This window comes from Pseudophryne corroboree, chromosome 11, assembly GCF_028390025.1.
Source record: "Pseudophryne corroboree isolate aPseCor3 chromosome 11, aPseCor3.hap2, whole genome shotgun sequence".
NCBI classification, from domain to species: domain Eukaryota; kingdom Metazoa; phylum Chordata; class Amphibia; order Anura; family Myobatrachidae; genus Pseudophryne; species Pseudophryne corroboree.
Genome location: NC_086454.1, coordinates 19,542,087 through 19,569,372, shown reverse-complemented (window position 1 = coordinate 19,569,372; position 27,286 = coordinate 19,542,087). Strand labels below are relative to the sequence as shown.

Here is a 27,286-nt window from a genome sequence, read left to right as displayed (position 1 = left end):
AGGACACCAATGCATGTCAGTAGGTATAGTCTGTCTGCACCCGGTGATGGGGAGACGCAGTGCCGCTGGGTGACAGGACACCAGTGCATGTCAGTAGGTATAGTCTGTCTGCACCCGGTGATGGGGAGACGCAGTGCCGCTAGGTGACACCAATGCATGTCAGTAGGTATAGTCTGTCTGCACCCGGTGATGGGGAGACGCAGTGCCGCTGGCTGACAGGGCACCAATGCTACCATTGATCATCCACTCTGTTATTTACTATTAATAGTTTATTTTAAATGGCGATTAGACAATGTGGACATTATTATAATAGATGTAACAAGCTTCCATTACATGTGTGTGCTCATAGACCATCCTTTACATCGTCCTCCATTATTATAATTACACATTTTATTGTCATACATTTAACGGCTATGATATTTCCTGTACGTGTAGTTGCGGCTCATTCTGTAGGCGTCGTCCTCCGCGTGTTCTCTGATTGGAGGATGTGGGGGCTAGTATTTTTTAGGCAGACCATTAGGACGGAAGTGGTTTGGGTCTTTTCCGCTTCGCCCCCACTCGTTTGCTCTCTGATCGGCCAGACTGTCTTCTCTTCCTCTCCCGCTGCTTCCAGCCATCTGGCCGAATTCTCTGGCGTTACTGGGAACAGATGAGACGTGCGCAATGAGTGCATGATGGTTTTTGAGGCACTTTGTTCTAATTTTTTTGGGAACCCTGTATATTGTAGATTTTATATACTGTAATACCCACTGGTATTAGCGATCCATTATAATACCTTTTAAATGGTCTGGCAAGGCTGTCAGTCATACTGTGCTCAGAGAGGCCCGTTCCTCCTGACGACACGCTATACACTAACGAGGGAAAACCTGCTGCAGAGATGTGCATCATTAGAATCTACAGTCAGTAGGGCGATCACTAATGGTAGACTTGCATTAGGTTGACAGGTCAACGTGGAAATGGTCACCATGCTGTGTTGACAGTGTGTATGTCGTGCTTTTGACCATGACAACATGATGCAAGTCGACAGTTACTGGTCGACCTATTCACTATAGGCCTTTCTCTATCGTCCTAGTGGATGCTGGGGTTCCTGAAAGGACCATGGGGAATAGCGGCTCCGCAGGAGACAGGGCACAAAAAGTAAAGCTTTAGGATCAGGTGGTGTGCACTGGCTCCTCCCCCTATGACCCTCCTCCAAGCCAGTTAGATTTTTGTGCCCGGCCGAGAAGGGTGCAATCTAGGTGGCTCTCCTAAAGAGCTGCTTAGGAAAGTTTAGCTTAGGTTTTTTATTTTACAGTGAGTCCTGCTGGCAACAGGATCACTGCAACGAGGGACTTAGGGGAGAAGAAGTGAACTCACCTGCGTGCAGGATGGATTGGCTTCTTGGCTGCTGGACATCAGCTCCAGAGGGACGATCACAGGTACAGCCTGGATGGTCACCGGAGCCTTGCCGCCGGCCCCCTTGCAGATGCTGAAGTAAGAAGAGGTCCAGAATCGGCGGCAGAAGACTCCTCAGTCTTCTAAAGGTAGCGCACAGCACTGCAGCTGTGCGCCATTTTCCTCTCAGCACACTTCACACGGCAGTCACTGAGGGTGCAGGGCGCTGGGAGGGGGGCGCCCTGGGAGGCAAATGAATACCTATTTTGGCTAAAAATACCTCACATATAGCCTCCGGAGGCTATATGGAGATATTTAACCCCTGCCAGAATCCGTTAAGAGCGGGAGACGAGGCCGCCGAAAAAGGGGCGGGGCCTATCTCCTCAGCACACAGCGCCATTTTCCCTCACAGAAAGGCTGGAGGGAAGGCTCCCAGGCTCTCCCCTGCACTGCACTACAGAAACAGGGTTAAAACAGAGAGGGGGGGCACTAATTTGGCGATATGCTTATATATATATATTAAGATGCTATAAGGGAAAACACTTATATAAGGTTGTCCCTATATAATTATAGCGTTTTTGGTGTGTGCTGGCAAACTCTCCCTCTGTCTCTCCAAAGGGCTAGTGGGTCCTGTCCTCTATCAGAGCATTCCCTGTGTGTGTGCTGTGTGTCGGTACGTGTGTGTCGACAGGTAGGAGGACGATGTTGGTGAGGAGGCGGAGCAATTGCCTGTAATGGTGATGTCACTCTCTAGGGAGTCGACACCGGAATGGATGGCTTATTTAGGAAATTACGTGATAATGTCAACACGCTGCAAGGTCGGTTGACGACATGAGACGGCCGACAAACAATTAGTACGGTCCAGACGTCTCAAAAACACCGTCAAGGGTTTTAGAACGCCCGTTTACTTTAGTCGGTCGACACAGACACAGACAGGGACACTGAATCCAGTGTCGACGGTGAATAAACAAACGTATTCCTTATTAGGGCCACACGTTAAAGGCAATGAAGGAGGTGTTACGTATTTCTGATACTACAAGTACCACAAAAGAGGGTATTATGTGGGATGTGAAAAAACTACCATAGTTTTTCCTGAATCAGATAAATTAAATAAAGTGTGTGATGATGCGTGGGTTCCCCCCGATAGAAAATTATGGGCGGTATACCCTTTCCCGCCAGAAGTTAGGGCGCGTTGGGAAACACCCTTTAAGGTGGATAAGGCGCTCACACGCTTATCAAAACAAGTGGCGGTACCGTCTATAGATAGGGCCGTCCTCAAGGACCAGCTGACAAGGCTGGAAAATATAATAAAAAGTATATACACACATACTGGTGTTATACTGCGGCCAGCGATCGCCTCAGCCTGGATGTGCAGAGCTAAGGTGGCTTGGTCGGATTCCCTGACTAAAAATATTGATACCCTTGACAGGTTCGTGGTGCAGAACTGTCACTATCAGTTTCAGACGCTGCCGTTTGGATTGTCCACGGCACCCTGGGGTCTTTACCAAGGTAATGGCCGAATTGATGATTCTTCTTCGAAGAAAAGGCGTCTTAATTATCCCTTACTTGGACGATCTCCTGATAGGGGCATAGTCCAGGGAACAGTTGGAGGTCGGAGTAGCACTATCTCGGATACTGCTACAATCAGCACGGGTGGATTCTAAATATTCCAAAATCGCAGCTGATCCCGACGACACGTCTGCTGTGCCTAGGGATGATTCTGGACACAGTCCAGAAAAAGGTGTTTCTCCCGGAAGAGAAAGCCAGGGAGTTATCCGAGCAAGTCAGGAACCTCCTAAAAACAGTGCATCATTGCACAAGGGTCCTGGTAAAAATGGTGGCTTCCTACGAAGCAATTCCATTCGGCAGATTTCACGTAAGAACTTTTCAGTGGGATCTGCTGGACAAATGGTCCGGATCGCATCTTCAGATGCATCAGCGGATAACCCAATATCCAAGGACAAGGGTGTCTCTCCTGTGGTGGTTATAGAGTGCTCATCTTCTAGAGGGCAGCAGATTCGGCATTCAGGATTGGATGCTGGTAACCACGGAGCCCAGCCTGAGAGGCTGGGGAGCAGTCACACAAGGAAAAAATTTCCAGGGAGTGTGATCAAGTATGGAGACTTTTCTCCACATAAATATACTGGAGCTAAGGGTAAATTTATAATGCTCTAAGCTTAGCAAGACCTCTGCTTCAAGGTCAGCCGGTATTGATCCAGTGGGAAAAACATCACGGCAGTCGCCCACGTAAACAGACAGGGCGACACAAGAAGCAGGAGGGCAATGGCAGAAACTGCAAGGACTTTTCGCTGGGCGGAAAATCATGTGATAACACTGTCAGCAGTTTTTCATCCCGGGAATGGAAACTGGGAAGCAGACTTCCTCAGCACGACCTCCACCCGGGAGAGTGGAAACTTCATTGAGAAGTTTTTTCCACATGATTGTAAACCGTTGGGAAATACCAAAGGTGGACATGATGGCGTCCCGTCTGAACAAAAAACGGGACAGGTATTGCGCCAGGTCAAGAGACCCTCAGGCAATAGATGTGGACGTTCTGGTAACACCGTGGGTGTACCAGTCGGTGTATGTGTTCCCTCCTCTGCTTCTCATACCTAAGGTGCTGAGAATTATAAGACGTAGAGGAGTAAGAACTATACTCATGGCTCCGGATTGGCCAAGAAAGACTTGGTACCCGGAACTTCAAGAGATGCTTACAGAGGTCTTATGGCCTCTGCCGCTAAGAAGGGACTTGCTTCAGCAAGTACCATGTCTGTTCCAAGACTTACCGCAGCTGCGTTTGTCGGCATGGCGATGGAAAGCCGGATCCTAAGGGAAAAAAGGCATTCCGGAAGAGGTCATTCCTACCCTGGTCAAAGCCAGAAAGGAGGTGACCGCACAACATTATCACCACGTGTGGCGAAAATATGTTGCGTGGTGTGAGGCCAGGAAGGCCCCACAAAGAAATTTCAACTCGGTCGTTTCCTGCATTTCCTGCAAACAGGAGTGTCTATGGGCCTCAAATTGGGGTCCATTAAGGTTCAAATTCGGCCCTGTAAATTTTCTTCCAGAAAGAATTGGTTTCAGTTCCTGAAGTCCAGAAGTTTGTCAAGGGAGTATTGCATATACAAACCCCTTTTTTGTGCCTCCAGTGGCACTGTGGGATCTCAACGTAGTTCTGGGATTCCTCAAATCACATTGGTTTAAAACCAGTCAAATATGTGGATTTGAAGCATCTCACATAAAAAGTGACCATGCTCTTGGCCCTGGCCTGGACCAGGCGAGTGTCAAATTGGTGGTTTTTTCTCAAAAAAGCCCATATCTGTTTGTCCATTCGGACAGGGCAGAGCTGCGGACTCGTCCCCAGTTCTCTCCCTAAGGTGGTGTCAGTGTTTCACCTGAACCAGCTTATTGTGGTGCCTTGCACCTACTAGGGACTTGGAGGACTCCAAGTTGCTAGAAGTTGTCAGGGCCCTGAAAATATGTTCCAGGACAGCTGGAGTCAGAAAATCTGACTCGCTGTTTATACTGTATGCACCCGACAAGTTGGGTGCGCCTGCTTCTAAGCAGGCGATTGCTCGTTGGATTTGTAACACAATTCAACTTGCACATTCTGAGGCAGGCCTGCCACAGTCTAAATCGGTTAAGGCCCATTCCACAAGGAAGGTGGGCTCATCTTGGGCGGCTGCCCGAGAGGTCTCGGCATTACAACTCTGCCGAGCAGCTACGTGGTCAGGGGAGAACACGTTTGTAAAATTCTACAAATTTGATATCCTGGCAAAAGAGGACCTGGAGTTCTCTCATTCGGTGCTGCAGAGTCATCCGCACTCTCCCGCCCGTTTGGGAGCTTTGGTATAATCCCCATGGTCCTTTCAGGAACCCCAGCATCCACTAGGACGATAGAGAAAATAAGAATTTACTTACCGATAATTCTATTTCTCGGAGTCCGTAGTGGATGCTGGGCGCCCATCCCAAGTGCGGATTATCTGCAATACTTGTACATAGTTACAAAAATCGGGTTATTATTGTTGTGAGCCATCTTTTTAGAGGCTCCGCTGTTATCATACTGTTAACTGGGTTTAGATCACAAGTTGTACGGTGTGATTGGTGTGGCTGGTATGAGTCTTACCCGGGATTCAAAATTCCTCCCTTATTGTGTACGCTCGTCCGGGCACAGTACCTAACTGGCTTGGAGGAGGGTCATAGGGGGAGGAGCCAGTGCACACCACCTGATCCTAAAGCTTTACTTTTTGTGCCCTGTCTCCTGCGGAGCCGCTATTCCCCATGGTCCTTTCAGGAACCCCAGCATCCACTACGGACTCCGAGAAATAGAATTATCGGTAAGTAAATTCTTATTTTTTAGTATAGATCTATAGACCGGATGCCATGCTGGAGAGATAGACCATTGTATTTCATGTGTATTGTTCTGCTTGGTAATACACAGTGTTAGTAGATAATAGCCAGACATGGTTTTAGTGAGAAGTTCCCACTTGTATATAAAGAGCCTTGGTTGTTGATCAGAAGGACATAGAGCGGTACTCCACCTTCAGACAACTTTTAATTTATTGGGGTAAGATGGGAGTTCTATTGATGAAGGGATGGGAGTTCTATTGATGAAGGGATGTTGCCCATAGCAACCAGTCAGATTCTAATTCTCATTTATCTAGCAACTTGTAGAAGGTAATACCTGGATTCTGATTGGTTGCTATGGGCAACATCCCATCTTAAATAGAACTCCCATCTTAGTAAATTTACCCCACTGACTTAAACCTCCCTCCAGCAGATTTGACTAATGACACTGCTTTTCCTTCGTAGGTTTTATGTTGTAACTAATATGCCTGATTATTTAAATACAAGACTGTCAAGCACAGAAGTAAGCAGTGCATAGTTAGAAGCCCTATTTCAGCTGCGGTGTACACTGGGCTCCACAAGGATTAACATCGGGGGGTGTAGAGTAGGATCTTGATCCGAGGCACCAACAGGCTCAAAGCTTTGACTGTTCCCAGAATGCACAGCGCCGCCTCCTATATCACTCCGCCTCCGTGCACAGGAGCTCAGTATGTAAGTTGGTGCCATGCAGTTAGCAGGCATACAACAGGGGGGCTGCTCCTGCAGCCCTAAGAAAAGCTATTTTTCAGAGGGAAAAAGAATAATTGAAGACTTCAAGGGCTGCAGCAGTGTTAGATGTCAGTCAGACATCCCCTGCTGCAGCTCCATCACTCCCCCATCGGCGCTGTATACACCCGCGCCCTTGTTGCTGGGTAACTACAGCGGAGGCTCCGGTGTTCTTCTCGGTTAGTCACACACTCGCCGCTGTCTCCTGGATCGCGTGGCCGCGTTCAAAAGGGGAGGTAAGGGGTCTCTTTGGCCCGCTTTAATCGCAATCCGGCGCGGCTGTGGGAGGCGGGCAGCGCGTGCTGGCGTGGACACTGTATGGGGCAGCCGCTCTTCTAGCCTCCGGGACACAGGGCACAGGTGCGGTTTTTGTCTCTGTTAAAACCTGTTTCATTGCAGCCCGGTGGGGAAGCCAGCAGGGGGATAAGGCCTGATCTGTAGCCCCTCCCCCAGCCCCAGGGCGCCATTTTGGTAAATGTTTCCACCCTGGAGCTGCATTTCTCTCCCTCACTCCCTGTCAGCCGCCATTACACGGCGCTGCGCTGTTCCTGGGACTGCTTGGGCAAATCCTTCTCTGTAAAGCCGCCTGCTCGTCAACGCTGTGACTTTACATGACACTTAAGTATTCTACCTGTCAGTGGACAGTGTTAATTAAGAAAGAGTGCATACAGTCAGGGTTGTGTGGTACAAACACCCTGTGATATACATCCAGTATTTACTGTGTTTTGTTTAATCTACTGTATGTGTGTGTAATATAAATAAATATATAAATATATTTCTCTTACGTCCGAGAGGATGCTGCGGACTCCGTAAGGACCATGGGGTATAGACGGGCTCCGCAGGAGACATGGGCACCTATAAAGAACTTTTAGTATGGGTGTGCACTGGCTCCTCCCTCTATGCCCCTCCTCCAGACCTCAGTTAGATTTTGTGCCCAGAGGAGATAGGGTGCATTGCAGAGAGCTCTCCTGAGTTTTCTTTGTAAAAGAATTTTGTTAGGTTTTTTATTTTCAGGGAGCACTGCTGGCAACAGACTCCCTGCATCGTGGGACTGAGGAGAGAGAAACAGAGCTGGCTTGTCAAGTTGGGCACTGCTTCTAGGCTACTGGACACCATTAGCTCCAGAGGGAGTCGGAACACAGGTCTCACCCTGGGGTTCGTCCCGGAGCCGTGCCGCCGTCCTCCTAACAGAGCCGGAAGATAGAAGCCGGGTGAGTATGAGAAGCAAGAAGAATTCAAAGGCGGCAGAAGACTTCAGATCTTCATGAGGTAAAGCGCGCAGCGGTAAGCTGCGCGCCATTGCTCCCACACACAGACACACAAAAGGCACTGATGGGTGCAGGGCGCAGGGGGGGGGCGCCCTGGGCAGCAATAAACCTTGTTTTGGGCAATAAAGGGTCTCATTAAGCTGCGGAGGCAGCAAATAGACGATCCCCCGCCATTTTATTAAAATTGTAGAGGGACCGAAGCCCTCCGCTGGGGGGGGCGGAGCTTGATCCCTCAGCACTAACCAGCACCATTTTCTCCACAGAGGCTGCAGAGAACTGGCTCCCCGGACTCTCCCCTGCTGAACACCGTCAGAGGGCTGAAAAAAAGAGGAGGGGGGCACATTGGAGCAGTGAGTGGGAAGATTGGCATTATATATAATATAAAAGCGCTGTCTGGGATTTCCAGTGTCAGTTTGGCGCTGGGTGTGTGCTGGCATACTCTCTCTCTGTCTCTCCTAAGCGCCTGGTTGGGGATTTGTCCCCTTTTAGGTATATCCCTGTGTGTGTGGGGTGTCGGTACGTGCGTGTCGGCATGTCTGAAGTGGAAGGCTTCTCCAAGGAGGAGGTGGAGCAGATGAGTGGTGTCCCAGTCGGTAGTCCCGACGCAGGAATGGATGGACATGTGGCATATGTTGAATGCAAGTGTGGCATCTTTACATAAGAGGCTAGATAAAGCTGAATCCAGGGAGGCATCAGGGGGTCAATCCTCGGATTGGACCGACTCACAGGGCCCGTCGGGGTCTCAAAAGCGTCCCTTGTCACAAATTGTGGACACTGATACTGACACGGACTCTGATTCCAGTGTCGACTATGATGAAGCTAGATTGCACCCTAGGGTGACAAAGACTATTCAGTGTATGATTATTGCAATAAGAGATGTGTTGCATATCGCTGATGAACCCTCTGTTCCCGACACGAGGGTGCACATGTTTAAGGAAAAGAAACAGATAATAAACTTTCCCCCCGTCTCATGAACTTAATGAGTTATTTGAAAAAGCTTGGGAGACTCCAGATAAGAAACTGCAGATTCCCAAAAGAATTATTATGGCATACCCTTTCCCTACACAGGACAGGGTACGTTGGGAATCCTCTCCCTCTGTGTACAAGGCTTTAACACGCCTGTCCAAGAAAGTGGCGCTGCCGTCTCCAGACACAGCGGCCCTTAAGGACCTTGCGGACCGCAGGCAGGAGACTACATTAAAGTCTATTTATTCACATACTGGGGCTTTACTCAGCCCGGCAATTGCGTCGGCATGGGTATGTAGCGCAGTTGCAGCTTGACAGATACCCTGTCGGCTGACCTTGATACCCTAGACAGGGATACTATTTTGTTAACTCTAGCCCATATTAAAGACGCAGTCTTGTATATGAGAGACGCTCAAAGGGACATTGGGTTGCTGGTTTCCAGAGCCAATGCCATGGCTATTTCAGCGAGAAGATCCTTATGGACCCGCCAATGGACGGGTGATGCTGATTCAAAAAAGCATATGGAGGTTTTACCCTATAAGGGTGACGTCTTGTTTGGGGATGGGCTCGCGGACCTGGTTTCCACAGCTACCGCGGGTAAATCTACATTTTTACCTTTTATTCCCCAACAGCAAAAGAAAACTCCACAATATCTGATGCAGTCCTTTCGGTCACAAAAGTCCAGAAGAGGTCGGGGCTCCTCCTTCCTTGCCAGAGGTAAGGGTAGAGGAAAGAGAACACTTGCTTCGGCTGGTGCCCAGGAACAGAAGTCCTCCCCGGCTTCTACAAAACCCACTGCATGACGCTGGGGCTCCCCTGCGGGAGTCCGCACCAGTGGGGTCACGCCTTCGACTCTTCAGCCAAGTCTGGTTCAGGTCAGACGTGGATCCTTGGGTGTTGGAAATAGTTTCCCAAGGCTACAAACTGGAATTCGAGGAGGTGCCCCCACGCCGATTTTTCAAGTCGGCCTTATCAGCTTCCACCCCAGAGAGGGATGTAGTGTTAGCTGCAATTCAAACGCTGTGTCAACAGCATGTAACTATCAGGGTTCCCCTGAACCAACAGGGAAAAGGGTACTATTCGACCCTCTTTGTGGTCCCGAAGCCGGATGGCTCTGTCAGACCCATTTTAAATCTAAAATCCCTAAACCTGTACTTAAACAGATTCAAATTCAAGATGGAATCGCTCCGAGCGGTAATAGCCAGCCTGGAAGGGGGGGATTTTATGGTGTCTCTGGACATAAAGGATGCATACCTGCATGTTCCCATATATCCCTCTCATCAGGAGTACCTGAGATTCGCTGTACAGGATTGTCATTACCAGTTTCAGACGTTGCCGTTTGGGCTTTCCACGGCGCCGAGGATTTTCACCAAGATAATGGCGGAAATGATGGTGGTCCTGCGCAAGCAAGGAGTCACAATTATCCCATACTTGTTGGACGATCTCCTGATAAAGGCGAGATCAAAAGAGCAATTACTGAGAAACGTGTCACTCTCTCGGAGAGTGCTCCAGGAACACGGTTGGATTCTCAATCTACCGAAGTCACAGTTGGTTCCAACAACTCGACTAGTGTTCCTAGGTATGATACTGGACACGGAACAAAAGAAGGTTTTTCTCCCGTTGGAGAAGGCCCAGGACATCCAGAACATGGTCAGAGACCTGCTAAAGCCAAAAAGAGTGTCAGTTCATCAATGAACTCGAGTTCTGGGGGAAATGGTAGCAGCCTACGAGGCCATTCCCTTCGGCAGGTTCCATGCGAGGACGTTTCAATGGGATCTTCTGGACAAATGGTCCGGGTCCCATCTACAATTAAATCAAAAAATAACACTGTCCCCCAGGGCCAGGGTGTCTCTTCTATGGTGGCTGCAAAGTGCTCACCTTCTAGAGGGCCGCAGGTTCGGCATTCAGGACTGGGTTCTGGTAACCACGGACGCGAGCCTCCGAGGATGGGGAGCAGTCACCCAAGGAAGAAATTTTCAAGGACTATAGGCAAGCCAGGAGTCCTGCCTGCACATCAACGTGTTGGAATTAAGGGCCATATACAATGGCCTTCGACAAGCGGAGAGTCTTCTTCGCAACCTACCGGTGCTGATTCAATCAGACAATGTCACAGCAATGGCTCATGTGAACCGCCAAGGCGGGACAAGGAGCAGAGTCGCGATGGCAGAAGCCACCAGGATTCTTCGCTGGGCGGGAAATCACGTAAGCGCTCTGTCAGCTGTCTTCATTCCGGGTGTGGACAACTTGGAAGCAGACTTCCTCAGCAGACACGATCTCCATCCAGGAGAGTGGGGACTTCTTCAAGAAGTCTTTGCAGAGATAACAGGTCTTTGGGGAGTTCCTCAAATAGACATTATGGCGTCACGCCTCAACAAGAAGCTTCAGAGGTATTGTGCCAGGTCCCGGGACCCTCAGGCAATAGCAGTAGACGCTCTGGTAACCCCATGGGTGTTCCAATCGGTCTACGTGTTTCCTCCTCTTCCTCTCATCACAAAGGTGTTGAGGATCATAAGGCGAAAAAGAGTACAGACAATATTCATTGTTCCAGACTGGCCTCGAAGGGCCTGGTACTCAGATCTTCAGGAGATGCTCACAGAAGATCCTTGGTCTCTTCCTCTAAGGGAGGACCTCTTGCAGCAGGGGCCCTGCATGTTCCAAGACTTACCGCGGTTACGTTTGACGGCATGGCGGTTGAACGCCGGATCCTAGCGGAGAAGGGTATTCCGGAGGAGGTCATACCTACTCTAATAAAGGCTAGGAAGGAGGTGACAGCAAAACATTATCACCGTATCTGGCGGAAATATGTCTCTTGGTGTGAAACCAAGAATGCTCCTACGGAAGATTTCCATCTGGGTCGTTTTCTCCACTTCCTACAGACAGGAGTGGATATGGGCCTGAAGTTAGGCTCTGTTAAGGTACAGATTTCGGCCCTGTCAATATTTTTTCAGAAGGAATTGGCTTCTCTTCCAGAAGTCCAGACTTTTGTAAAGGGAGTGCTGCACATCCAGCCTCCTTTTGTGGCACCATGGGACCTGAACGTGGTGTTGCAGTTCCTAAAATCACACTGGTTTGAACCACTCAAGACGGTGGAATTTAAATATCTCACGTGGAAGGTGGTCATGCTACTAGCCTTGGCTTCGGCTAGGCGTGTGTCAGAATTGGCGGCTTTGTCACATCAAAGCCCTTATCTGGTTTTCCATGCGGATAGAGCAGAATTGCGGACCCGCCCACAATTTCTGCCAAAAGTGGTTTCATCCTTTCATATAAACCAACCTATTGTGGTGCCTGTGGCTACTACTGACTTGGAGGATTCCGAGTTACTGGATGTGGTCAGGGCTTTGAAGGTTTATGTAGCCAGAACGGCTAGGGTCAGAAAAACAGAATCTTTGTTTATCCTGTATGCTTCCAACAAGCTTGGGGCGCCTGCTTCAAAGCAAACTATTGCTCGCTGGATCTGTAACACGATTCAGCAGGTTCATTCTGCGGCTGGGTTGCCGCTGCCTAAATCAGTTAAGGCCCATTCCACAAGGAAAGGTGGGCTCTTCTTGGGCGGCTGCCCGAGGGGTCTCGGCATTACAGCTTTGCCGAGCGGCTACTTGGTCAGGTTCAAACACCTTTGCAAAGTTCTACAAGTTTGATACCCTGGCTGAGGAGGACCTTGTGTTTGCTCATTCGGTGCTGCAGAGTCATCCACACTCTCCCGCCCGTTTCGGAGCTTTGGTATAATCCCCATGGTCCTTACGGAGTCCCCAGCATCCACTAGGACGTTAGAGAAAATAAGATTTTACTTACCGGTAAATCTATTTCTCTTAGTCCGTAGTGGATGCTGGGCGCCCGTCCCAAGTGCGGACTTCTTCTGCAATGCTTGTATATAGTTATTGCTTAAATAAGGGTTATGTTATAGTTGCATCAGGGTTTATCTGATGCTCTGTTATTGTTCATACTGTTAACTGGGTAAAGTTATCACAGGTTATACGGTGTGATTGGTGTGGCTGGTTTGAGTCTTACCCTGGATTCCCAAAATCCTTTCCTTGTACTGTCAGCTCTTCCGGGCACAGTTTCTCTAACTGAGGTCTGGAGGAGGGACATAGAGGGAGGAGCCAGAGCACACCAGAATCTAAATTCTTTCTTAAAGTGCCCATGTCTCCTGCGGAGCCCGTCTATTCCCCATGGTCCTTACGGAGTCCCCAGCATCCACTACGGACTACGAGAAATAGATTTACCGGTAAGTAAAATCTTATTTTTTCTCTGTTTTATAGTCACCATATATCTCTTGGATTTCCGGTTTGTGCTGACACTACACTGGGAGTTCTTGCTAGATATATTGCTGCTAATATTGTACTAGGTTGCCTGTTATTGAGCTTACCGTTATGTCGGCTACAACGGAACTGGGGCTTCTCCCACATTGCATAGAGGTGATGCTGCATACATTTTTGAGGAAAACATGGCAGCTTAGAGTTCAGGTTCTGGGGGTTCCTTACCTCCCAGTGGCTCTGTAGCACTGGGGGCCAATAAAGACCCACCTTGTTCTACCTTCTCCACTTTATTAAATACGCTGGTAACAAAACTTACGCCCCCTGTGGGACCTCCTATGCCAGTGCAGCAGTTTATGGTCCCTGCAGTCAATCTGCCATGGGCAGATCAAATTTAATCTCAGTTACAGCACTTGAACCGATCGCTGATTAAAAATAAGTCTCACTCTCGCCCCCCCTAGGACGTCTTCTAAACGGGCTGCTACTTCCTCACAATCCACCGCTGTTCCGGACACATCCTCTGAGGAGGATGGTGCATATACTGACCCCACAGACACTGACTGATGGGGAAGGGAAGTCACTGGTGGATGTCCCTGATTTGATTGAGGCTATCGGGCTCATTCTTCAAGTCTTTGATGAACGTGAGCCTGCGGCTGTCTCTAAAAATCCGGACAGATTTAAACGTAAGAATGTGGTTAAACAAGTTTTACCTCATTCTCAACACTTGGCTGACATACGTCAGGAATCCTGGGAAAATCCGGAAACAAAATTCACACCGCATAAGAGACTGTTGGCTTGCTATCCTCTCTCTGCGGAGCTATGTAAAAATTGGGAAACTCCTCCGCCTGTAGATTCTCATGTTGCACGCATGGTAGTTTCCTCAGCTCTGCCAGTGACTACCGTCACCTCTCTGAAGGAACCGACGGATAGACTTGTGGAGGGTTGTTTGAAAGCGATTTACACCCTAACGGGGGCTGTGCGTAGACCAACCATTTGCAGCAACATGGGCTGCTGAAGATGTTGAGGTGTGGGCTCAGGAACTGGAGGCGGAGCTACCTTCCAACGCTTCTGATCATGCCAGACAATGTCTCATATTGCCACGGCTTCTCTTTACCTTAAGGAGGCTGCTTCCGATGCCGGGATGCTGGCGGTCAAGGCTGCCACTACGTCCATCTTGGCTCGACGTATCCTTTGGTTGAGATCCTGGTCGGTGGATATAGGTTCTAAGAAAACCCTGGAGGTGCTTCCTTTTAAGGGAGACATTATTTTTGGAGAAGACCTCAATAAGATTGTGGCTGACCTGGCTTCTGCTAAAACAGCTTGCCTACCAAGTACGGCTCCTTCTGCACAGAAGGCTAAAAGTACTTTCTGTCAGCCCTTTCGTCCTCCAGGAATAGCAAAAGGTCGGGCGTACCCGAAACAAGCTCGTACTTTCGAATCTGCCAAGCCTAGACCAAAGCGGGCCTGGGCTGCCCGTCAGCCTGCTTCCAAAACTGACAAGCCTGCCGCATGACTGGGCGGGCCTCCCCCTGGGGGATCCCAGGGTGGGTGGCTGGCTTCTAGGTTTTGCCCAGGAATGGTTGAAGACCACTTCAGATGCCTGGGTAAGGAAAGTCGTCACTCGAGGTTACGCCGTATCCTTCAAGAAACGTCCCCCTCATTGATTTTGCCTGACAGACGTCCCTTTGGAACCGCTGAAGGCAAACACTCTTCATTCAGTAGTAAATCCCTCTTAACCACAGGAGTGGTAGTACAGGTGCCTCTGGCTCAGAGAGGCATGGGGTACTATTCACCGCTGTTTCTAGTCCCGAAACCGAATTGGTCCTCGCGGCCCATTCTCAATCTCAAGTCCTTGAACAAGTATGTGAGGGTCTCCAAGTTTCGTATGGAAACTCTGCGCTCTATTGTGCTGGCCTTGGAACCTGGGGATTATAAGTTTATCCCTGGACATACAGGATGCCTACCTGCATATTCCTATTGCAATGTCACATCAGCAGTACCTGAGGTTTGCGGTGGGCAACCTTCATTACCAATTTCGGGCGTTACATTTTGGTTTGACAATGGCTCCACGAGTTTTCACCAAAGTAATGGCGGTAATGACGACGGTACTCCGCTATCAAGGGGTCAGGATCCTGCCGTACCTGGACGATTTGTTGATCCTGGCGAATTCCCCAGAAGTTTTCCTGCGTCATCTAGATCTGACTGTCCAGTTCATGAAAGCCCACGGGTGGCTAGTCAACTGGAAGAAATCTTCCCTGGTTCCTGCTTGGAGCATGGTGTACCTGGGAGCGTTATTGGACACTCGCAACCAGCGGTTGTTCTTGTCTCCGGAGAAAGTCCTGAAGCTTCAGGACAGGATTCAATGCTTCCTATCTCATCTCCAAGTGTCGATACATTCGGCAATGCAAATGCTAGGTCTCATGGTCTCAGCTTTCGACATGGTGGAGTATGATCATTTCCATTCTCGCTCTCTGCAGTAGTTAATTCTTGCCAAGTGGGACGGCCTGCCTACCCAGATCAGATCTCAAATGATCTCCTTGTCTCTGGAGGTCCGTCTGTCACTGAGCTGGTGGCTTCAGGACCATCGATTGAGCAGTGGTTGTCCCTTCTGGATATACAACTGGGTTCTGCTGATGACGGATGCCAGTCTGAGAGGTTGGGGCGCGGTTTTGGAACAACACTTCCTTCAGGGTCCGTGGACCGAGGAGGAGTCTCTACTCCCGATAAACATTCTGGAACTGTGGGCGGTGTTCAATGCACTGAACCTGGCCCAGCATTTGATACAGAACAGACCTGTTCAAGTACAATCGGACAACGCCACCACGGTGGCGTACATCAATCATCAAGGCGGCACTCGAAGCCGCATGGAAATGAGGGAAGTATCACAGCTTCTTCAGTGGGCAGAAAGCCATCTGCCGGCCATATCCGCAGTGTTCATTCCGGGGGTCCTAAACTGGGAAGCGGACTTTCTCAGTCGTCAAGATGTACACGCCGGAGAGTGGAGCCTCCATCCGGAGGTTTTCCAACTTCTCGTGGACAAGTGGGCCTTCCAGATGTGGACCTGATGGCGTCTCCACACAATCACAAGGTTCCGGTCTTCGGAGCAAGGACAAGGGATCCTCAAGCAGCGTTCGTGGACGCTCTGGCAATTCTATGGAGCTTTCGACTGCCATACGTGTTCCCTCCGGTGTCACTCCTGCCCAGAGTAATAAGGAAGTTCAAGCAAGAAGGAGGAATCCTACTTCTGATCGCTCCAGCGTAGCCCAGACGGCACTGGTTCTCCAATCTACAGGGCCTCTCGCTAGATCGTCCCCTTCTACTTCCACAACGACCAGACCTCCTCGTTCAGGGGCCTTGTGTTTACCAGGACTTGGCCGGTCTGGCTTTGACAGCGTGGCTCTTAAAGCTTCCGTCTTGAGGGCCAAGGGTTTTTCTGAGGCGGTCATTCAAACCATGTTGAAGGCCCGTAAGCCGGCTTCTGCTCGGATTTACCATAGGGTCTGGAATTCTTACTTTATTTGGTGCGCGTCTCATAATCATGACATTTTCAAGTTTAGTACGGTCAAACTGTTGGCCTTCCTACAAAAGGGCCTGGACTTAGGCCTTCGTCTGGCCTCCCTCAAGGTTCACATTTGTGCCTTCTCGGTTTGGTTTCAGAGAAAGATTGCTACCCTTCCGGATGTTCATGCTTTCACTCAGGGTGTGTTGCGGATTCAGCCTCCTTATGTACCACCCGTGGCCCCTTGGGATCTGTCGGTGGTTCTGAAGGCCTTGCAAGAGTCTCCGTTTGAAACTCTTGCGTCTGCAGACCTTAAGTGGCTTTCCCTTAAGGTTGTTTTTGCTGGCTATCGCGTCGGCTAGAAGGGTTTCGGACTTGGGTGCCTTATCCTGTAAGTCCCCCTATCTGATTTTTCACCGTGACCGGGCGGTTCTTAGAACGCGTCCGGGTTATCTACCCAAGGTGGTGCCTTCCTTCCACCTTAATCAGGAGATTGTGGTTCCGGCCTTTAGTTCTCCTGAGTTGTCTTCCAAAGAGCGGTCTTTGGATGTGGTACGGGCTCTCCGTATCTATGTGAAGAGAACTGCCTCCATTAGAAAGTCTGATTTTCTCTCTCTCTCTCTCTCTCTCTCTTTGTGCAGTTCGGATTTCACACACGTGGCTGGCCTGCTAACAAGCAGACCTTGGCCAGATGGATTAGAATGGTGATTGCACATGCTTATGTACAGGCTGGCCTTCCAGCTCCTGCTACCATCAAAGCCCATTCTACTCGGTCGGTTGGACCTTCTTGGGCAGCCCGCCGTGGTGTGACCCTTGAACAATTGTGCAAGGCGGCTACGTGGTCCTCAGTTAATACGTTCATAAGGTTCTATGCCTTTGATACTTCCGCCTCCCAGGATGCTTCCTTTGGACGCCGGGTTCTTGTGCCCGCTACAGTGCGTCCCCTCCCATAAGGAACTGCTTTGGGACATCCCCAATGTCTATCCTTGTGGAGCCCAGTGTACCCCGCAGCAGAAAATGAGTTATATGGTAAGAACTGACCTTTGTTAAAACTTTCTGCGAGGTACACTGGGCTCCACAAGGCGTCCACCCTGACGCACTTAGCTTCTTTGGGTTGGTATGGCATTAGCCGCTGACACCCTCTCCTGTAGTGAGTGTGTGGCGTTTGTGGTTACTAACGATTGTCGTCTCTGGTACCTGCTACTGCATTGGGCTGGTTAACGAAACTGAGCTCCTGTGCACAGAGGTGGGATATAGAGGAGGCGGCGCTGAGCATCTTGGGAACAGTCAAAGCTTTGAGCCTGTTGGTGCCTCGGATCAAGCTCCTACTCTACACCCCCTGATGTTAATCCTTGTGGAGCTCAGTGTACCTCGCAGAAAGAGATTTAACAACGGTAAGTTCTTACCATAAATCTCGTTATTTCTGATAAGCTGCAGGCCTTATGCAGGAAAATGCAGTTATCGGAGGGTGGGGACTGCGTCGGTAATAACGGCGGTATACACTGTGTCCAGAACTACTTACCTTATAACCTTAGCTGCCCACTGACCGCCAGGTCCTCTCTGTGCAGCGTCATAGTTACCCCGAGCGTGGAAATACTTGTCGGCTCCTATGTAGTTGGCATCTCTCATATCCATGTAAGCTCTGCCCATGTCCCACGAGCCTGTAATACACCAGGAGAGGCAATTATAAAGCGATACCTTCCCTGTACCCCTATAGATCTATCCCTGTCCACTCTGGCAGCGTGGCTCACTTTCTCATCATTTATAACGGTCCTAGGTGGTCTTGTGTTTCTCATCCAATCACTTGTTTACTTTCATTCTCTAAACTGCAGTAGAAAAATGGCAGAATCTGATTGGTTACCAGACATACAAAGATACAGATTTTTGACTTAAGGGAATATATGCCTATGTCTATGAACAGGACTTTGTCGTTGTATTAATTATTCAGCAAAGCCTTCTGCACAGAGAACCCCATTCCTCTGCATATTTGCACTTGTTTGAATGGGTTGTGTCATCCTGCTTAATTGGCCAATGGCCGATTAAAAATCCCCAGCTGTGGAATCTGGTGAAATAGCGCCCCTAGTGGCCATAGGGTTGTAGAACGTTATAGAATACTTGCTTGGCGTCTCATACACGGGATGCACACGTTCCATTACATCTCACCAAGTACAAACCTAGAGCGGCCCCTTTTAAAAATCTGCCAGCGTCTGATACCCATTGGAACTGCGCCTGTGCCACAGCCAGAGATAACGCCAGCAGGAGGACTGGGCCCTTCATTGGGAATCTGTGGCTTTCCTCTGATCTGCAGGGAGAGAAACAGAAATTCATCTTCTAGTTGTTGTCTGGTCCTTACCGTGTACCGTGAGACAGAATGGTAACCCCTCCAAACCTTTTTTATGTATTGTATTGTTAACCGGGTATGGTCCCTGCCGGGGTATACATATAAGCAAAGGTGTAACCATAACAGGCAACGTAACTGCTGTGGAGCCCCGTGAACTATGGTAACTGTCAATTTTGCCAAGAATTTTCAATTTGGTTTTAGTCTTAGTTGCTTACTTAAAATTGTGGTTGGTTTAAAGTCACATTCTAGTCTCTTTTTTTTTTTTTTTTTTTTTTTTTTTTTTGCTGCTTTGTTTTAGTGAAGATATTGGGGGAGATGTACTAAGCCTTGAAAAGTGATACATTTCATGTTGATAAAGTACCAGCCAATCAGCTCCTAGCTGCCATGTTACAGACTGTGTTTGAGAAAGTGACAGGAGCTGGTTGGTACTTCATCACTGTGCAATTTATCACATTTCAAGGCTTAGTACATCTGGTCCTTAGTCAGTGTATCTCCGTTTTCATTTTAGTCTAATGTTTTAGTCATAACTTTTGCAGTTTAATGATACTGTAATGGATTTTGCTGAAAATCATTTCTCTAAAATTCCCTTGAGAAATATGCATACCTTTTAACTATGTGTTTAATAGTCTAGGTGTCGTAGGCTGAGAATGTGTTACATACCGAGTCTGACTTACCATAGTGCTCACATATATCATATACAAATAAATGGCTTAAGTTTGTCAGAACAAACAAGTTGCAGTACACAATCGTATTTCCTTCATAGCAGGTCAGATTTATTTTCTGCAAATATCTAGAACACATATCATTCTTTCAAAATGTAAAACCTACTTCTGGTGTTAATTTTGACAATGATTTAAAATTTTGTTTTAGGCTTAGTTGATTTTTTTTTTTTTTTGCTTTGTTTTAGTCCAGATTTAGTCAGTGGATCTCGGTTTTCATTTTAGTCCTGAAATCAAACGGTCAATTATTACTTTTTAGTAAGAATTTGCATCACAGGTTGACTATCCCATATCCAAATATTACGGAATATTCTGAAATACAGAATTTTTTGAGTGAGATAGTGAAACCTTTTGTTTTCTGATGGCTCAATGTGCACAAACTTTGTTTAATACACAGTTATTAAAAATATTGCATTACATGACTTTCAGGCTGTGCGTATAAGGTGTATATGAAACATAAATGAATTCTGTGCTTAGACTTGGGTCCCATCACCATGATATCTTATGGTATGCAATTATTCCGAAGTACGGAAATATCCGATATCCAAAATACTTCTGGCTCCAAGCATTTTGGATAAGGGATACTCAACCTGTATTAACTTTTAGTTATAATTGTACGCAGTGCCTTATAAGATAAACAAAACTTTTCACGGTAACGTTTCTCAGTGCAAAAGTTCAATACACAGGCCATAGCATAGGTACCAAATATTAATACCAAACCACAGTCTGGGTAGGGCAACTTGCTGGATAAATGGTCACAACACATTTTGGTTTGAGCCATTCTTTAGCTTCCTGATGATCTTTTCTCTGTATATATGATGATACCTACTTTTGACAGGGATTGGCTATAGAGAAGAGGTGAGGAGATATAAACAATTGGTTGTGGTCAATGAGGGCTACTGCCATCCCAAACAGGAGATGTTTCATCCAGGCAATGCCGTCCCAGATGGCAGAGGGGCCCCTGGCACCGCCATCCAAGATGGCAGAGGGGCCGCAGGTGCTGCCGCCACAGTAAGAGCCACCGTTTACAGAGCAGGAGGATGTGCAAACCCTATTCTGTCACTGGGAACCTCCCTAATCCCTCATGAGAATAATTTAGTAGAATTTCTGGATCAAGCAGTACAGCCGTTTTATAGATCAGTGTTTCTTAGACTCCGTCCTTAATAGAACCTAGTAGTGCATGTTTTCAGGGTATCCTCAGGAATAATTATCACCACTCGTAGATCTACTGTGTTAGTCAGTTAACACACCTGTGCTCCAGCTAGATGGTGTGGAAAACATGCGCTGTTAAGCTTCTACAAGGACCGGGTTTAAGAAACACTGTTACAGACCCAGGGTGTAGGGAATCTTAAGTGGTTCTTAGTTCATTATTTGTTTGGCTGCTTTCTATGTGACCTCCTTTCATGTTTGGTATGGCTTACTGGCGCTGGGGGTCCTGGCAGCAGGATAGCCCCCACTAGTCGGGTTTTTGAGCGGGCGTAATGTAGGGGTCGGTATAGTGACCCCCCCACCCCTCTCCTTCCTTTCCCTGGTTATTCCCTCACTATATACAGCACTGTAGAATCCAGGCACAGTCTGGGAATGCAGACAGTATAGAATGAATGTTCATAGGAATATACAGGGGGAGATTTATCAAAGTTTGGTGGTAAAGTACCATCCAATCGGGTCCTGTCATTTTTCAGTCACAGCCTGTAAAGTGACAGGAGCTGATTGGTTACTACTTTCTCTCTCCAAGCTTTGATAAATCTCCCCCACATTGTTAAACTTCTCTGATGCCTCTTTCAGGTGGACGCTTGTGTTAGTTTGTGGTTTATAATTGATGTTTGCTGGTGATGAAGCATGATGGGGGTTACAGGTTTATGCTTTAATAAGCTTCAGGATTTGACATTAAAACAGAAGTATTCAGATATTACTGCGCTTCGTGCAACAGGCTCTATCTAAGGTTGTTTCCTTAAAAACAAGCTCAGATAGAGCCCGTTCCACCAAGCGCAGTAATATCTGTATATTAACCTGTTTCTGTGTGTCTATTGGGGTTCTAGACAGACCCCTTAATTACTTGCAGCTATGGTGGACATGTAGCTGGTGCTGGTCACCACAGATTTCATAACTACCTAGTATTAAAGCAGAGGTACATTAATCGTAACAATATAACTCACCTAGGTTCTGAGCAGTGATCTCCGGTTGGAACCTGGTTCTTCTACAGATTTTCCCTGTGTGCGCCGCTTTTTATTTCAGGAGCTGGTCAATTATTTTGCTACTAGATACTCTGCAAACATTACTACGTTTTTTCTTTTTTCTTAGTCGGTAGGAAAATGCTGCACGTTCCTGTAATGTAACCTGTGTGTACATAGTTATGCTTTGAAGAAGGGTCCGGATGAAGCCTAATTATTGGAACCACGTGTTGGCCCCCGGTTACAGGACTGGGAAAAAACATTTCAGAACTGCGGTAATCCCCATCTCTAGGAGCCGTTCTCATCTCATCCACTGCGGCGTTGTGACCGTATCGCTCCACGTGGAAGGTCAGGGATGTCCTTTGCCGAAGGAGCTGTTATGGATCTTTTGGAGGCCATCATTTGGCCCTTTAGGACATAGCAATGGCCTGATTCTAATTTGCAGGGAAGCGGCTGTGCAATATCATGCAAAATGCAGCAAGATAATACTGCAGGCACAAAAACCGGTCCACATCACATGATGTTTAGCCGTTTTTAACAATTTTTTTTATTTAAAGAAATTCAGATCCAAAACACTTGAGTGTCTGGCAACAGCTCTTATAAAAAGAGACCCAACCAGCGGCGGCTGCAACGCCAACTACCTGGTGCAGGGGGGGGGGGGGGGGCCGCTAAGCACATACTCGTTTAAGCGTACATGTGTAGATGTATTGAAAGTACTGTAGTGGGTGTGGTATGCGTGATTGACAGGAGACCGCCGGTCAGCTTGCTGATTTTGGTATCCCAGCAGCGGAATGCCGGCGGGGGGCAAGCACAACAAGCAGCTTGCGGGCTCGCTGTGCTCACCACGCTGCGGGCTCCGTGGCGACCTATGGGAATAGTCCCTGTTGGTTGGCATGCCGACCGTTGGTATTGTGAGGGGGCAGGATGTAGTGGGAGGTACTGTGACCGTCTCCTGGCTGCCGGTCACAGAACTACATACCTACTGTATAGTATGTGTGCCGGCAATATATCCTTGATTGGCAGCTGCTCTGTGTACCACAGCCGCCGTGGGGAACCCCGTACTTGGCATTAGGCTTCATTCTCCTAAGTCTGCCCCCAGACTCTCATTGGCTACTTTCACATCGACCAAAACATGTTGATTTTAAAGTAGAATGTTAGTAAATATGCAATTTAGACTCTGATCAAACTTTGATGTAATGTCCTTTAAAACAAGTCAAAATGAGACTCAGTAGTGTGTGTGGCCTCCACGTGCCTGTATGACCTCCCTACAACGCCTGGGCATGCCCCTAATGAGGTGGCGGATGGTCTCCTGAGGGATCTCTTCCCAGACCTGGACTAAAGCATCCGCCAACTCCTGGACAGTCTGTGGTGCAACATGGTGGTGTTGGTGGATGGAGCGAGACATGATGTCCCAGATGTGCTCAATTGGATTCAGGTCTGGGGAACGGGCGGGCCAGTCCATAGCATCAATGCCTTCGTCTTGCAGGAACTGCTGACACACTCCAGCCACATGAGGTCTAGCATTGTCTTGCATTAGGAGGACCCCAGGGCCAACGGCACCAGCATATGGTCTCACAAGGGGTCTGAGGATCTCATCTCTGTACCTAATGGCAGTCAGGCTACCTCTGGCGAGCACATGGAGGGCTGTGCGGCCCCCCAAAGAAATGCCACCCCACACCATTACTGACCCACTGCCAAACCGGTCATGCTGGAGGATGTTGCAGGCAGCAGAACGTTCTCCTTGGCGTCTCCAGACTCTGTCACATGTGCTCAGTGAGAACCTGCTTTCATCTGTGAAGAGCACAGGGCGCCAGTGGCGAATTTGCCAATCTTGGTGTTCTCTGGCAAATGCCAAACGTCCTGCACGGTGTTGGGATGTAAGCACAACCCCCACCTGTGGACGTCGGGCCCTCATACCACCCTCATGGAGTCTGTTTCTGATCGTTTGAGTAGACACATGCACATTTGTGGCTTGCTGGAGGTAATTTTGTAGGGCTCTGGCAGTGCTCCTCCTGTTCTTCCTTGCACAAAGGCGGAGGTAGCGGTCCCGCTGCTGGGTTGTTGCCCTCCTACGGCCTCCTCCACGTCTCCTGATGTACTGGCCTGTCTCCTGGTAGCGCCTCCATGCATGGACACTATGCTGACAGACACAGCAAACCTTCTTGCCACAGCTCACATTGATGGGCCATCCTGGATGAGCTGCACTACCTGAGCCACTTGTGTGGGTTGTAGACTCCATCTCATGCTACCACTAGAGTGAAAGCACCGCCAACTTTCAAAAGTGACCGAAACATCAGCCAGAAAGCATAGGAGCTGAGAAGTGGTCTGTGGTCACCACCTGCAGAACAACTCCTTTATTGGGGGTGTCTTGCTAATTGCCTATAATTCCCACCTGTTGTCTATTCCATTTGCACAACAGCATGTGAAATTGATTGTCAATCAGTGTTGCTTCCTAAGTGGACAGTTTGATTTCACAGAAATGTTAGAAAAACTAAGCGCTAAATGAACAATACTTGAGAAGGAAGATGCAGTAAGTATAAGTAAAGAAAAAAGAATTAAATTGAAACAATAAAGAAAATAAAATAAAACAAAAATAAATAATAAAATTAAATTAAAAAAATAAATAATAAAAATAAAATTAATTAAAATAAAATTGCAATGTTTAAGCTCTTTTATGATAGATTGCTGTTTAGTGGTGGCAAAAAGGAGTCCTTTAATGAAGATCTTATACTGCCTTTTTGAATACTAAACTATCCCTAATTCTAACCTTTATGCTCCGTCGTTCTATGACCGGAGCTGCTTATTAGCCGGGCGCTCCTGTCAGTGGCTCTGCGAAGCTTGTACAGCTCAGTACAGCAGGTCTTCTTGCGGCTTGACGTGCTAGAGCTCGTTGTTAGCCGGGCGCTTCTGTCAGCGGCTCTGTGGGGCTAGTTCGGGCCAACGCGTTTCGTTCCACACCCATGACTAAATGCGCATGCACGAAACGCGTTGGAACTTTGACAGCTGTATTCGGAAGAGAGGAAAGACGCCGGCACGCCAAGCTGCAAGGAGACCTGCCGCACTGAGCCGAACTAGCCCCACAGAGCCGCTGACAGAAGCGCCCGGCTAACAACGAGCTCTAGCACGTCAAGCCGCAAGAAGACCTGCTGTACTGAGCTGTACAAGCTTCGCAGAGCCGCTGACGGGAGCGCCCGGCTAACAACAAGCTCCGGTCATAGAACGACGGAGCATAAAGGTTAGAATTAGGGATAGTTTTGTATTCAAAAAGGCAGTATAAGATCTTCATTAAAGGACTCCTTCTTTTTGCCACCACTAAACAGCAATCTATCATAAAAGAGCTTAAACATTGCAATTTTATTTTAATTAATTTTATTTTTAATTTTATTTTTATTTTCTTTATTGTTTCAATTTAATTTTTCTTTACGTATTTTTACTGCATCTTCCTTCTCAAGTATTGTTCATTTAGCTCTTAGTTATAATAAATGTTAGAAAAACAATCATATACAGAGCTGCTTACATTTCAATTACAAGCGCAGCAAACGTTTCCATTTATTTGTTGATTTCACAGAAGTGTGATTGACTTGGAGTTACATTGTGTTGTCTAAGTGTTCCCTTTTATTTTTTTGAGCAATGCATATATATATATATTTTTATAAATCTTAGGCTGAGAATGTTATTTTTTTTTGTGTGCTCAGTAGTATATAAATTTGTATTTTTTACATGTTTTATTCCAGAACTGCATGAGGGAAAAACATAATATTCAAATTGTATTGTCCGTTTTGATGTTCAAGTTAATATAAAAAGTGTGATAAAAATTGATGTAAAAAGTAATATTGGACTAGTTGATATGGAATAACTCTGTATCAAACGCATTCTGTGGCGGCTAGTGTAAAACCATGTATCCTCAAACCCATTCTTTGGCGGCTAGTGTAAAACCATATATCCTCAAACCCATTCTGTGGCGGCTAGTGTACAGTGCCAAACCCATTCTGTGGCGGCTAGTGTAAAACCATGTATCCTCATCCTTTTGTGTCCAGTATCCAATACAGAAACCTATCGCTTGGGGAAAGAATTACTATGACGCGGTTTTTCACAGCACCAGTAAGATCTTAAAGGGCCACCGTGGCCTGCCCCGCAAACTGTCCGTACACACCTCCGTTGTCTGGACCATCCCCTGTTGGCACTTAGAATGTGATCGAATGCGATAGCAGTTTAAATCCTCACGCAGTGGCATGTGCAGAAGTGCGGAACTTGCTGAATAGCGATTGCTGCACTTTAGTGTAACAATCTGAATCGCGCCCCCAGTTCGTAACGGGCAGTTAACAATACTGTTGTCTGGTTACTACAGATACCGTAGGGAATGACTGAGTACTGGTATCAAGAGAATAAAGCCCATCTATCTGAGATGCAATTAAAGTACCGACACTGGAATCCCAACAGTCAGCATGTTATCAGCGGACAGAAGATAGATGCCCGCCCTTAATTCCAATTCAGTTGGTGGGTCCACGCCACCAACAGAGTGGAAATAGAACATCTCACCACCAGGCCCTAAGCGTTGTGAGCGGAGTCGCAGCAGGTATTCTGGCACACGGTATACTGACAGCCGTCATCCCGTCTGCTGGTATCTATCTCCATGTCTGTTTGGCAACCTCAATGTATTACTGCAGCCATCACCAAGTACTGTCACCGGCAGCACTGTTCTCCCTTCCTAGAAATCATATCCCCATAGACCATATCAGCCCAGTCCCCAGGTTCCAGTGCAACTCTGCTTTGCTGCCCGTCCAGTCCCCGGGTTCCAGTACAACTCTGCGTTGCTGCCCGTCCAGTCCCCGGGTTCCAGTACAACTCTGCGTTGCTGCCCGTCCACTCCCCGGGTTCCAGTACAACTCTGCGTTGCTGCCCGTCCACTCCCCGGGTTCCAGTACAACTCTGCGTTGCTGCCCGTTCAGTCCTCGGGTTCCAGTACAACTCTGCGTTGCTGCCCGTCCACTCCCCGGGTTCCAGTACAACTCTGTGTTGCTGCCCGTCCACTCCCCGGGTTCCAGTACAACTCTGCGTTGCTGCCCGTTCAGTCCCCGGGTTCCAGTACAACTCTGCGTTGCTGCCGGTAGTTTAGCTCCATCTACAGTAAGTTTGTGGAAAGTACATGGTTTGTGCTCATGGCGGTCACTGTGCCGTTGATAACAGGCTATGTAAGTACACCCACATGTATAGATAAAGGTGATTGCCTGTCCGTCACTACCGACACACGCTGAGCATGCTCCAGCCAGTACCGGGCCTCATGAATATCTATACCGGGCACAGACGGCTGCTGACGTGATGCCGATGTGTATATGTGAAGGGAATGGTCAGTCTGCTGTTATTGTGGCGTCTGCCCAGTAGTTGTCTGGGTGACAGGGACTCTCAGCAACTTCTCTTAACGTCACAGACTGATAGGATTGATTTGTGGGGTTTCTTTTTATTCCTAATTGCAGTAATAGTAAATAAATCCCCTGTCGCTGTAATTTATAGAGAAAATCTCTGATGTGCCCATGCGTGAGCCGTCTCCATGCAGGCGGAGGAACGGGGGGTCCAGATATAGGC

The 27,286-nt window shown here is 48.0% G+C and overlaps 2 protein-coding genes across 2 annotated transcripts in view; one reads left to right on the top strand and one right to left on the bottom strand.

Annotated features, from left to right (window-relative positions):
- Positions 1-27,286, top strand: part of SAAL1 (serum amyloid A like 1) — a 129,667-nt gene that overhangs the window by 23,367 nt on the left and 79,014 nt on the right. The gene's annotated exons all lie outside the window — the stretch shown is intronic.
- On the bottom strand, positions 357-18,122 carry LOC134970335 (serum amyloid A protein-like). The gene is made up of 2 exons (XM_063946335.1): positions 17,995-18,122; positions 357-639 (listed from the first exon to the last, which is right to left on the bottom strand). Exons 1-2 carry the CDS (start codon positions 18,120-18,122, stop codon positions 495-497), a joined length of 273 nt encoding a protein of 90 aa, XP_063802405.1. The 3' UTR covers positions 357-494.

Excerpts from the sequence above, each read along its gene's own strand:
- LOC134970335 (XM_063946335.1), bottom strand. The coding sequence starts at position 18,122 with ATGGGCAGAGCTTACATGGATATGAGAGATGCCAACTACATAGGAGCC. Across the intron at positions 640-17,994 it reads TGGGCAGCTAAGGTTATAAG|TAACGCCAGAGAATTCGGCC; the intron begins GTAAGTAGTTCT and ends ATCTGTTCCCAG.